At 48.6% G+C, this 12,986-nt stretch overlaps 1 protein-coding gene across 4 annotated transcripts in view; it reads right to left on the bottom strand.

Annotated features, from left to right (window-relative positions):
- LOC129819642 (ephrin type-A receptor 7-like) overlaps positions 1 to 12,986 on the bottom strand; it is a 168,649-nt gene that overhangs the window by 10,505 nt on the left and 145,158 nt on the right. For 3 of the 4 annotated variants that reach the window (XM_055876071.1, XM_055876072.1, XM_055876069.1), the window contains exons 7-12: positions 11,817 to 12,039; positions 11,357 to 11,465; positions 7,909 to 8,031; positions 6,071 to 6,126; positions 4,008 to 4,133; positions 3,216 to 3,401 (exon numbers count right to left, since the gene is read on the bottom strand). In XM_055876071.1, coding sequence (XP_055732046.1) covers positions 3,216 to 3,401; positions 4,008 to 4,133; positions 6,071 to 6,126; positions 7,909 to 8,031; positions 11,357 to 11,465; positions 11,817 to 12,039 — 823 coding nt within the window. The remainder of the gene's footprint in view (positions 1 to 3,215; positions 3,402 to 4,007; positions 4,134 to 6,070; positions 6,127 to 7,908; positions 8,032 to 11,356; positions 11,466 to 11,816; positions 12,040 to 12,986) is intronic. The other variant, XM_055876070.1, reaches the window with a different exon arrangement.

Below are 12,986 nucleotides of genomic sequence, written 5' to 3'. Positions count from 1 at the left end.
GAGAGAGATAGAAGACAGAAACACGAGAGGGGGAAAGAAAGAGAGAGAGATAGAAGACAGAAACACGAGAGGGGGAAAGAAAGAGAGAGAGAAGACAGAAACACGAGAGGGGGAAAGAAAGAGAGAGAGAAGACAAACACGAGAGAGGGAAAGAAAGAGAGAGAGAAGACAGAAACACGAGAGAGTGGGAAAGAAGACAGAAACACGAGAGGGGGAAGAGAAGAGAGAGAAAAGACCGTAGGAGTATGCACTGGGGTAGGAACGAGTGAATGGGAGAGAGGAAAAAAAATACAAAAAGTAGAGGAAGAGGGGAAAGAACGAGTGAGCTTTTATTGAGTGGTGGGGATAAGGAGGGTGAGATGGTGAGGGAGAGAGGGGGAGCGAGTAGTCAGGATAAAGGGAGAGAAAGGGAGCGAGTAGTCAGGAGAAAGGGAGAGAAGGGGAGCGAGTAGTCAGGAGAAAGGGGGAGCGAGTAGTCAGGAGAAGGGGAGCGAGTAGTCAGGAGAAGGGGAGAGAAGGGGAGCGAGTAGTCAGGAGAAAGGGAGGAAGCTGTGACCAGGTGGTGTGTGCGTCAGACAGAGATGGAGCATAGTGACATGGAAACTGAGGTCTTACACACACACACACACACACACACACACACACACACACACACACACCTCTTGATGGCCATGGCTGGGATTTAAGTGCCTCATAAATGGACACTATCAGTCCCCCTCAATCAAAGACAGATGGACTGGAGGAGAGGAGAAAGGAGAGGCAGACAGAGCTACAGTCTTACACGGCACCATCATCCGTCTGTTAGCATGCAAGACTAACATACAGAACTAGTGCTTCACACTCCCTATTTAACTAACCTATCACTACCGCACCACACACTGGCACACTATCGCACCTCAATGAGTACGCTATGACATTTTCTATCCCGCTTCACTACAAGACAATCTACCTCTTCTTTTCTACCAGACTAACTATCCTGCTGATCCCCCCCCAACATACTACACTACCGAGCACCCTACATGTCCCACCCCTCCCCTGGTGCCCCCTGCTGGACGTTTAGCTAGCAGCACGTCTCAGTCTCGCTAATGACCTTCCCTGCAGCGCTGCAGACCTCAGATGGAGAGAGAAAGGAGGGAGGAGAGGAGGGAGGAGGCAGGAGAGAGGAGAGGTGGTGGTGGCTGACAGGTGGGCTGTGGGGGCGGAAGGGGTTGAATGGCGGGCTAGCGGGGGGTAAGCAATGCAATGCAGGTGATTTGCAATCTGAGGGTGGTGTGTGTGTATGTGTGTGTGGTGTGTGTATGTGTGAGTGTAAACGAGTGTGTGTGCACGCGTGTGAGGCGGTGGGGTGTGTGCGAAAGTGCGTTTCAGAATCCCGCTGTGTCTCTAGCACCAATTACCGTATCCAGCACATCTGCTGCAGACAGTGTGTGCTCAGCCAGGCAGGCACTGCTCCCATCCAATCCTATCCCTCCCTACCCTGGTTCTTCCTCACCTGACTCACACGCACCTCGCCCTTCTACAGTAGCCCTCTGAAACGCTCTAAACCTCGCCTACCTTTCTCCATTGACATTATACTTCATCCTTTCCTTTTCCATCCCTTCCTACCCTGCTGGACCTCAACTGCTGTCTGTGTCACGTAGTTAATCGTATGGGGTTTGTGCGTTCTGTTTTGTGGTGGAAGAGATCTGTTTAGTTTGTCAGACAGGCACCCCCTATAAAGCATAGTAAATAGGAGCTAGGTGTATGGCGCATTCGGAAAGTATTCAGACCCCTTGACTTTTTCCACCATGTTTACATTACAGCCTTATTCTAAAATGTAATCAATAGTTTTTTTCTCCCCTCATCAATCCACACACAATACCACATAATGACAAAGTAAAAACATTTTTATTTTAGGAAATGTACTAAAAATAAATAAATGTAAATATCACATTTACATACGTATTCAGACCCTGTACTCAGTACTTTGTTGAAGCACCTTTGGCAGAGATTACATCCTTGAGTCTTCTTGGGTATGACGCTACAAATTTGGTACACCTGTATTTGGGGAGTTTCTCCCATTCTTCTCTGCAGATCCTCTCAAGCTCTGTCAGGCTGGATGGGGAGCGTCACTCCACAGCTATTTTCAGGTCTCTCCAGAGATGTTTGTTCGGGTTCAAGTCCGGGTGGGCCACCCAAGGACATTCAGAGACTTGTCCCAAAGCCACTCCTGCGATGTCTTGGCTGTGTGCTTAGGGTCGTTGTCCTGTTGGAAGGTGAACCTTCACGCCACAGAAGGATGCTGCCACCACCATGCTTCACCGTATGGACCGTGCCAGGTTTCCTCCAGACGTGACGCTTGGCATTCAGGCCAAAGAGTTCAACCTTGGTTTCATCAGACCAGAGAATCTTGTTTCTCATGGTCTGTGCTTTTTGGCAAACTCCAAGTGGGCTGTCATGTGCCTTTTACTGAGGAGTGGCTTCTGCCTGGACACTCTACCATAAAAGGCCTGATTGGTGGAGTGCTGCAGAGATGGTTGTCCTTCTTGAAGGTTCTCCCATCTCCACAGAGGAACTCTGGGGCTCTGTCAGAGTGACCATCAGGTACTTGGTCACCTCCCTGACCAAGGCCCTTCTCGCCCAATTGCTCAGTTTGTCCGGGCAGCTCTAGGAAGAGTCTTGGTGGTTCAAAACTTATTTTATTTAAGAAGGATGGAGGCCACTGTGTTCTTGGGGACCTTCAATGCTGCAGAAATGGTTTGGTACCCTTCCCCAGATCTTTGCCGACACAATCCTGTCTCGGAGCTCTACGGACAATTCCTTCGACCTCATATCTTGGTCTTTGCTCTGACATGCACTGCCAACTGTGGGAGCTTATATAGACAGTTGTGTGCCTTTCCAAATCATGTCCAATCAATTGAAATTTACCACAGGTGACGTCAATCAAGTTGTAGAAACATCTCAAGGATGATCAACGGAAACAGGATACACCTGAGCTCAATTTTGATTCTCATAGCAAAGGGCCCAAATACCAATGTTAATAAGATATTGCAGTTTTTAATTTTTAATACATTTGCAAACATTTCTAAAAACCTGTTTTCGAAATGTCATAAATTTTAGAATAAGGCTGTAACGTGACAAAATGTGAAAAAGGGGAAGGGGTCTGAATACTTTCCAAATGCACTGTAAGTGCGTAGGGGCTAGGGGTTCATTTGTGATTTAGGTAACTAGCTCACCGCTGGTGATGACCCCCTCCAGACGGACAATGTTGGAGTGGTCAAACTGTCCCAGTATCCCTGCCTCGCTGAGGAAGGAGCGCCTCTGTTTCTCTGAGCAGCCGGCCCTCAGCGCCTTGATGGCCACCGGAAGCTCCCGCTTACTGGGCAGCTTGAGACAGCCACGACACACCTCCCCAAAGTCACCTGCAGGTGGAGACACAGAGAGAGGGTTAGATAGTGGACTACCGTACTGGTTTACCAGAGAGAGTTGGGGGTGAGTGAGTGTGAGAGAGAGAGAGCGGGGGAGAGAGAGAGAGCGGGGGAGAGAGAGCGAGCGGGGGAGAGAGAGAGAGTGAGCAGAGGAGAGAGAGAGAGCGGAGGAGAGAGAGAGAGCGGAGGAGAGAGAGAGAGCGGAGGAGAGAGAGAGAGCGGAGGAGAGAGAGAGAGCGGAGGAGAGAGAGAGCGGAGGAGAGAGAGAGAGCGGAGGAGAGAGAGAGAGCGGAGGAGAGAGAGAGAGCGGAGGAGAGAGAGCGAGCGAGAGAGCGAGCGAGAGAGAGAAAGAGCGGAGGAGAGAGAGAGAGCGGAGGAGAGAGAGCGAGCGAGAGAGAGAGCGAGCGAGAGAGAGAAAGAGCGGAGGAGAGAGAGAGAGCGGAGGAGAGAGAGCGAGAGAGAGAAAGAGCGGGGGGGAGAGACAGAAAAGGAGACAAAGACAGGGCAAACAAGGAGGAGTGAAAATTGGCAAAGAAAAAGACAGCAGCTCAAAGAAAGAGAATATGACAGTATACGAAAGCCAAAGCACTGTCTCAGTACCTGTGTGCACGATTCTCTCTATCTTGATGCTGGAGTTGTCGAGCTCTTTGGCAAAGGCGAGGACAGCCTGCACCAGGTCCTCACATGTCTCTGGGTCTATGTAGGTCCTCCGGGTCGGGATCTTAACTGTGGGACACAGACAGTCACATAATATTACAACCTGCACAATCTACCGCAACACCACAGAATCACACATCCGTATTCAACACTACTAAGGCACGCGAAAATAGATCACGACACGAGCGGGAATCCGTAGCGTAGTCTTTCATTTGACAACTACCGTACGGGTGGTGTTTTAACATTTGAACACGTCGCTTTGTCTCGTCGCCCTTTTCTCAACCATTGAACTGTTTGGGGGAAGAAAAAAAAAACGTAAGGAAAAAGGGAATCGACCACATCACTAACTGAATGTCTTACTTGTGCATCGCACATTTCCTCGAGACAGAGTAGCTCAGCTTAAAGGGTTCGTGTCTTAGACTTCAGAACCGTTGAGAAAAAAGCTAATCATCTTCACTAGAAACTAGGTTCGGGAATAATTGGCAGGAAATGCTGAGGTAAAAGCCTTTGAGTGTGTCACTTTGTTAGGAGAGTTTATTTTACAAACAGAAACCTAAAAACTCTACCTGCATCAAAGGAGGAGATATTCAGTTCCTATCCCACACGTATCTGTGAACTCCCACTAAATGTTTGTCCTGTGAACTCCCACTAAATGTCTGCCTTGTGAACTCTTGCCTTCTAACCTGTACTCCATTGTGAATGTTCCGGGCCATCCCAGAAGCCTTTGGGGCCAGACTGGTTCTGAAATGTGATTACAACTCTAAATCGACCAGGTCTCGACTCACTGTTTCATAACGGCTTATTGATCACACACACACATGCACGCACACACACACACACACACACACAAAAGTCTGATTGCAGAGCAAATGAAAGCTTCTCCATTCCAGCTGGCCTGTGTTGAGTGGAAGGATCGAAGACCCTCTTTTTCCCGAGCAATGGGTTTTTTAACCACACAAAACAATAGCTCAGCGGAGGAGTTATTACTTTTATTTAAAGTAGGCCAGCAGCAGTCTTGATTCATTCTGCTCTTGCTCCTTCTCTCTCTGCTTGGGCTTTTTGTGTGGCTGATTTGTTTCACGGTTAACCGTGTCTTTGCCACAAGCGATTGAGGGGAAATGAATGGATCTTAAGACTGCATGACTGCACAAGAAATACACGCACACACACACACATACGGAGAGATGTACGTAGACCCACCGGCTTCATGTCATTCACACAGCACAGTCTGTGGGCAGCAATATACAGGGGCACCCCAGAGATTGAATAAGTAGCGTTGTCAACGGGAAGGCGGGGGAAGTGTGTATGTGTATGCTTGTGTGTGTCTGTGTTTACACGCTTTAAGTGTGCGCAGATGTCTGCCCGCATTTGTGCATGTCTCAGAGAAAGTGTGTGAGTGTGTGTGAGCTCGTCAGCTGCTGGCGTGTCCTTGTTTGAGCAGATTTCATTCCCAGCCACATGGCTGCAGCTCATTATTCACTAAGCGTACACACGCACATACACACACACGCGCGCATGCAAGCACAGACACCTGCACACAGACAGACACGATACAAGTGCGCACACACACACACACACACACACACACAGGAAAAATGTCAAACAGCCCACAACAAAGTCCTTCAAAATGGTTGGTGGAAAAACAGACATGGGAAACATTCAAATCATTCCTAGTCGGGGGACGGCAAATCATCTGGCTGGCCCACTCCGTATCCTTATTTCTCCTTCGTTGTCTTTGTTCCAGCTATCAATTCCCTTCTCCCCACCCCCCCTCATCCTCCTCCCTCCATCCATCCATCCATCCATCCCTATTCATTTAAATCTCTCTCCATCACATTCCGCCTCACACACACCATCCAACGGACTGTAACAGTGTGCTCAGTGTATCCTAAGCACGCACATGGAATTAAATATTAATGACCATGCACAAGTTAATACTTCACAAGTAATCTCTCAGTCACACACACACAGAGAGGGAGTGTGTGTGTGTCGCCACAGTTACTCACATTGGAAGTAGAGCTCTTCGTCTCCCTCTTGACTGGCCTTGCTATATCTACACTGTCTGCAGAGAGGGAACAAACAGAGATATAAAACATCACTAGCTATATAAAAAAAATAGATACAAGTCTTCAATTACTCTTAAAATGAGAACAATAGGTTTCTGGACCTCAGTGAATTGGAACTTGGATCATTGATCGAGCCCCCCCTGTTGTTCAGTGGAACTGGTTGGACAAAACTCACTTCTGAAACCGGGCATCTCCTGTGGAAATCAAACCTGCACATGGGCGTACCTTCATAGTTCGCACATTTCCACACGCACACACACTTCTGCATAAATACCCCCCCCCCCACCAACCCATAACACATACTCTTCCAACTGTTCTAATGAGCTGTACACACTTCCTCTCACATAGCTCATCCTGTGCCTCCACAGTAGTACAGAGAGGCTGTCTAATTGGTGGAGCTTTCCAACTGGAGAGAGAGAGAGTTCAGGGCCTTGCTCTTAAGACCACCAGAGTGAGACATTAAGAACTGAATGGGGACAGCCAGAGCCAGGCATTCTGTTTGGCCACCATGCACATGGGAATTTGAGATGAGGACAAGAGGCCTTGAAGTGCTACAATTCGAGTCTGAGTCGGAAGCAGGGACATTCATTACAGGCCGTGAAGAAGCATTCAGCGATTGAGTGGTCTCTAATTCACAACCAGATTGAAACAAAAGAAAGGCACAGGGTCAAATATAGCTAAAGGCTAAATATGTGCATAAACATATAATAAACTTACAGGAGGCTGGTGAGGGGAGGACGTCTCATAATAATGGCTGGAATGGAGTGAATGGAATGGTATGTTTGATACTATTCCAGCCATTACTACGAGCCCATCCTCCCCATTTAAGGCGCCACCAGCCGCCTGTGGTGTACAATATACAAGAGGAGTGTAAGTGCACATCATTGTTTTCGTGTGATCGCAACTGTGCATTTGTGTGTATGTCTGCTGTGAGAATGCATGTCCGTGTATGTGCGTGTGCGTCTGGCTGTCTGCCGTGTGTGTGTGCTTGTTAATGCGTGCGTCTGTTCATGTGTGCATGCGCTGTCTGTGTGCGTGTCCTTGTTTGTGTCTGTTCATGTGCGTTAATGCGCACGTCAAGCCATATCACCAGTGCATGCACACACGGTGCGATGGGAAAGACAGGTTTGGAGGGGAGGCTGACACACACACAGACTCTTAAACTGCAGGACGAGAGAGAGAGGAGTGGGGAAGAATAAGACAACCAGCCTTTAGGGCCAATCTGTCAGGGCCAACCAGCAGACACATGCAGAGAGAGAGAGAGGGCAAGAGCGCAAAGGGCATACTACAGCCTGGTACCATTTCAGCCCCTAGCCCCTATACCTGCAGCTTTCACAGGTCTGAAAGCATGGACAGGTGTAAGCTCCACCTAGCCCTCCACCATAACGTATCAATTGTCATCTGTGAAATCCAAATGGGAAGACGGATCCGAATGGAACCAGGCCCAAGGTCATTTTTTTTTTTTTTTTTTTTTAAACCTTTATTTATTTAACCTTTATTTTGACAGGGAGTCAATGCCGAGACCCAGGTCTCTTTTCCAGATGACCCCTGTTTAGCACCCCAATACACATCAACATAGCATACACATTAAAGTACACACACACAAGGAGTCACTGTTTCATCATCTCTGTCTAGACTGGGGCGGTGGAGTTGGACCGGGTCAGGCAGGAAAAGAATGAGGGAGAAAGAGCGGAGGAATATTACCAAAGAAAAGGGTAAAGGTAAGAAAGGAAAGAGGGAGGAGCAGGGGAGAGGGAGGAGTGCAGACATGCCTGTACCTGGGGGTTGACAGCTGCGTGTAGGGAGAAAGAGGAGGAAGAGGAGGAGGAGGAAGAGCGGAGAAGGAGGTGGAGAGCAGCACCACGCTAGTAGGAGCTATGTTGGAGGAGCTGGACGAGAGACTGCTGGGTAGAAGAGAAGAAGGGCAGGGGGGCGGGGCTAAATCACAACCTCTCTCATCATTGGCTACAGGACAGGTGGTGTGCCCCAATTCTCTGAAATGGCTTCCTTTCCGTTTGATATCATAGGACAGCCTGGATGTAAACCAGAAGGTATGCATGGTGCTTTCACCCAGAGCCTAGATACACCGAAGAGTTTGGCAAACTATTTTAGTTTGAATTTTATTGGCAAAAATAGCTCATTTATCTCTTCCAGTGAGTAGCACATTAGACTGCTATGTAGTCTGCCAACATAAGGGCCAAACTCTGTAGAGGAGGCCATTTTAGAGTATTGGGATTCACCTTGTGATGAGCATAGAGAGCCTCACATGTACGGACATAAAAGAGAACGAGGGGAGCTAGGCTGAGGGAGTGAGGGGACAAGGAGGAGGTGAGAAAAACAAAAAGGGGAACTCGAAAGGAAAGTAGCGGAGCACAGGGGGCAGATCCAAAATGGAGTAGTTTGCTGCCCATTGGAGGAGAACACTGATTGGAAAGCACTGGTGTGTACCAGGCGTGCAGCAAGTGTGACAAGGGACTGAGCCTCTTTCTCTCTCTCTTTATTTTCGTCTCATCCACCCCTCCTAGGATTGGGTCATAGTCCACGCACTTACGCAATGGCTTTCCACCTACACCATTCTTTCTTTCCTTCCTACTATATTTATTTCTCTCCCTCCGTCCCCCTCTCCGCTGACCGTGTGACCAACAGTGTCTGTCCTGAGGCAGCAAAGGGTAAACAATCAGTTCTCTGACCAGCCAAGCCTGAACTTCCTGGAGAGATTAGGGGCTGCTGCTGCCCTGTAACCTTGGCACTGTCAAACTCTGTCAAGCAGGAACGAAATGTGTGTGTGTTGCATCTGTCTGTTCATGTAAACTAAAGTAGGAAAGGGACTTTCTATATGCAGTGTGGCAATCACTGTGTACGTCAGTGTCAGTATGTGCATGGCTATAACAATGTCTCCCCCTCTCACGCTACGTGTGTGTGTGTGTGTTGCAGTAATGTGTCCATAACTCGTAACGAGGTCTCTAAGAGGAAGGGAGGAAGAGGGACAGGAAAGATGGGTGAGATTCATATACGTACCATATAACCTCCAGGCAAAACACATCTAGCCGACCCCAGACACAATTTCAAACTGCCTGATCTGACAGGGGCATTTCATTCAAGTGGAGATAATCTGTGTGTGTGTGTGTGTGTGAGCAGATCATCTGTAATTGTAGCCCTGCGGTGATATCAGAGGTCAGCCATATTTGCAAACATGAAAGCATGGTAATTGAGGCATCAACCCACCTGCCTGGGTCTAAGGATGAGAAGAGCCGGCTAATAGCCATATTCTCATAGACTGATGAACGACGCAAGCATTCTGGGATGAGCAGTTTCGAATAGATCCATTCTCAATGAAGGTCAATTGATTCACACTGGTCATGGGGGCGCGTCCGCAGGATTGGGTCCGTGTGTATGGGTCAATAAGTTACAGTATGTATCTGAGCGAGTGTGTGCGGGGTCCATTAGCCATTTAAAGCAGGTCGGTGGGAAGGTGTAATTGGCCAGTGTGTGCAACATATCCTTGTGTGCGTGTGTGTGCGTGTGTGTATGGGTGAGTGTGTGTGCGCGTGTGTTTGGGTGAGTGTGTGTGCGCGTGTGTTTGGGTGAGTGTGTGTGCGCGTGTGTTTGGGTGAGTGTGTGTGCGCATGTGTGGGTGAGTGTGTGTGCGCGTGTGTGGGTGAGTGTGTGCGCGCGTGTGTGGGTGAGTGTGTGCGCGCGTGTATGGGTGAGTGTGCGCGCGTGTATGGGTGAGTGTGCGCGCGTGTATGGGTGAGTGTGCGCGCGCGTGTATGGGTGAGTGTGTGAACGAGTATGTGCGCGTGTATGGGTGAGTGTGTGCGCGTGTATGGGTGAGTGTGTGAACGAGTGTGTGCGTGTGTATGGGTGAGTGTGTGCGTAATAAGCATGTGTGTGATTGACAGTCCCTGTATGTCCTCAGCGTATTGTGTTGGTGTGAATGAATGAATGGAAGCTATTTCACACTCCATCTAATCCCATCTCCCAGATTAATGTGGAGCAGGAGAAAAATTGAAGAAAATAGAGGGTTTGTATAGTCGGACATCTCTTCTACACAAAGATACTGGGTGATAAGTCAGCGACTGAGTGTGTACACTGCTGTGTGTGTGTGTGAGGGAAAGAGAGAGAGTGTGTGTGTGTGTGTGTGTCATATGTTACTATCTTAGACTAACATTCTAATTGCCTCCGTATTAGATGCACTGACTGTGATTGGCTCTGTACAAGAGTGTCGGCCAAATGGGTCAAACGCAAATGTAAGATCTGATTGCAGCCGTTTGTGTGTGTGTGTGTGTGTGTGTGTGTGTGTATAATTGTGTGTGTCTGCGTGGGAGTGTGGAGTCTGAATGCCAACACGCTGGAGCATGTGTGATGGAGTGTGTGAGAGCGCGGGGGAGTGTCTGTGGGCGTGTGAGTTGGGTTTTCTATAGACGTAGACAGATGTCAAAGTGCACAGAGCTGAAATGGCAGAGAACCACCTTCCATCTCTCCACTCAACTGAATAAAACACACAGGACTTCTGTGCACACAATGCCATTTTTGGAAAAACTTTTTGGCAACAACATGGAGTTGCCCTCAAGTTGTGTAGTTACTACTCTGGTAACCATTGGTAACCATAGTGAAAGTACTCAATTGTGCATGACAACTGTAAATAATGTACACAAAACTATGGTCGAATGACAAAAGTAAGAGCACAAGACAAAGAGGATGAGTCTAATTTAAATCCTGGAAACGATACAACCATTTAGCATTGCCAATCTAAAGAGCCTTGCTAATGCTCTATATTACAGTGGCTCTGAGCTGAGCTGATTGAACATGCATTAAAGCCCTTCTCATTGTGATTACATGCTTTGAGGCAGAGTGCTTCTAGTCATTGGATTATTGTAATCAGGATTATGATGGAGTGGCATGAGCCGTGACTGAGAGTGTGTGTGTTGAGGAGTGTGCGTGCTTATTGTGTGCGTGCCCCATTATGGGTGTACCTTCTTCAGATGTAATTGTTTGTGTGTGTGCGTGCACGTTGTGTATATCTGAATGTGTGTGTTGTGTGTGTGTGTATTACTGCGTGTGCGTGTGGTGTATATCTGTTTGAGCGTGTGCTGTGTGTGTGTGTGTGTTCGTGCATATTGTCTGTGTGTGTGTGTGTGTGTGTGTGTGTGTGTGTGTGTGTGTGTGTGTGTGTGTGTGTGTATGTGAGAGAGAGAGAGTGAGAGAGAGAGAGAGTGTGTGTACCTTCTCCAGAGGAGCAGGCCCACTCCCATAGAGAGCAGCATGATGAGGGCGGCCACAGACACCACCACGATGATGATTACTGGGTTCTGCTCACTGGACGCCAGCGCCACTGTGGATTGGAACGGACACACACATATTGTTTAAGAGCAGGCATACGGGAGAATACACACACATACATAAATTGACACAAACACACAAACTCTCCCACACTGAAACACACATACACAGATGACAATAAAGGGACACCCTATCACAGATCAAAAAGAAGAGACATTTCACAGCTTGATTTCTAAATCCTGGAGCCTTGCATGTACCCCCCCCCCACACACACCTCAGTCTTTAGAAAACAGGAGGCCTCATTGTGTGGGCTGTCCGGACGCCCACACGGCCCTATCCCAAGCTGTCTCGCGGCGATGGAACGAGATAGCGAGGAAAATGAGGGAGAAATAGGCATACTCACGTTCGCCAAGCGTCTGCAGCTCCAGGGGAGCGCTGTAGCCTCCGTAGTCGATGGGAGAGGGGGAGGAGGAAGAGGAGGACGCTGCGGCGGAGAGGAGGGAGGAGGGGGCCGGGGTGGAGAAAGGGCGAATGAGGAAGACGTAGGTGGTGCCAGGCTTGAGGTTGTTGACGCTGATGCGGGTGGCGGCCGTCTTGACCGTTGAGTAGCTCTTGTCCTTCTGTTCCTGAAGGAGGGAGAGGAGAGAGAGTGGCAGGAAAGAACGTTTGAAAGACGTTTTGTCGAAACATTGCTACGTTAAAACTACTAGAGCACCAAGCGGGTATACTCTCTGTCGCAAGACACAGTTGGCGCTTGCAACGGCAGGACAGAGCGTTTGATCTCGGGGACCATCCGTATGTAAAATGTACGCCCGCATGACCGCAAACGGCGTTCGGATACAACCACATATATTATAATGAACTCTTTCGACTGATCCCTTTCCCGTCACTTGGTTGATTCTGAGTGGGGCCTATGCGTGTCATAAGATCACTCAGAGAGCGTTGGGCTGGTAACCGAGAGGACGCTGGTTCGCATACCCTAGCCGGCAAGGTGAAAGATCTGTCAATGTGCCCTTGAGCAAGCCACTTAACCCTAATTTGCTCCAGGGGCACCGTACTAGTATGGCTGACAATATGTAAAACAACACAAGCAGACTTATGTGATTCTAAAGGTTAAAGGTTGTGAGACGATGTGCATAAAGCCTTCAGAATCAAAGCAACATATGGAGAGAACTCCCCAAAGCTTTAAAGGTGGCCAAAATCCTAGGATCTGCACGCATGTCTGAATCAATGTTTAGGTGTGTGTGTGTGTGTGTGTGCCGTTTGCTTGTCGTCACACGGTAATGAGGATTTGGAGGTGTGTGCTCTTTAACGCGGTCATACCCGTCCATGAAGAAACATGGCATGGAGAGAACAGAGAGAGAGATTGACAGTCGTACTGAGTGTCCCTGTGGAGACTGCAAATAGGCGACATTGACAGATGAACGTGATGGACGGACGGCGCGCAAAGAGTGGGATGTGACGAGCGAGACAGAGAGAAGTGTTGAAAGAGGGAGTGCGATTTGAGAGTATTTGAGAGTATTGTTGAGAGGGAGTGCAACGGAGTAGTTGAGTCTGGGAAATACAAATATAT

The sequence above is a fragment of the Salvelinus fontinalis genome, chromosome 22 (assembly GCF_029448725.1).
Source record: "Salvelinus fontinalis isolate EN_2023a chromosome 22, ASM2944872v1, whole genome shotgun sequence".
NCBI lineage: Eukaryota > Metazoa > Chordata > Actinopteri > Salmoniformes > Salmonidae > Salvelinus > Salvelinus fontinalis.
The sequence above is the reverse complement of the archived record's forward strand: the minus strand, read 5'-3'. Positions and strand labels throughout refer to the sequence as shown.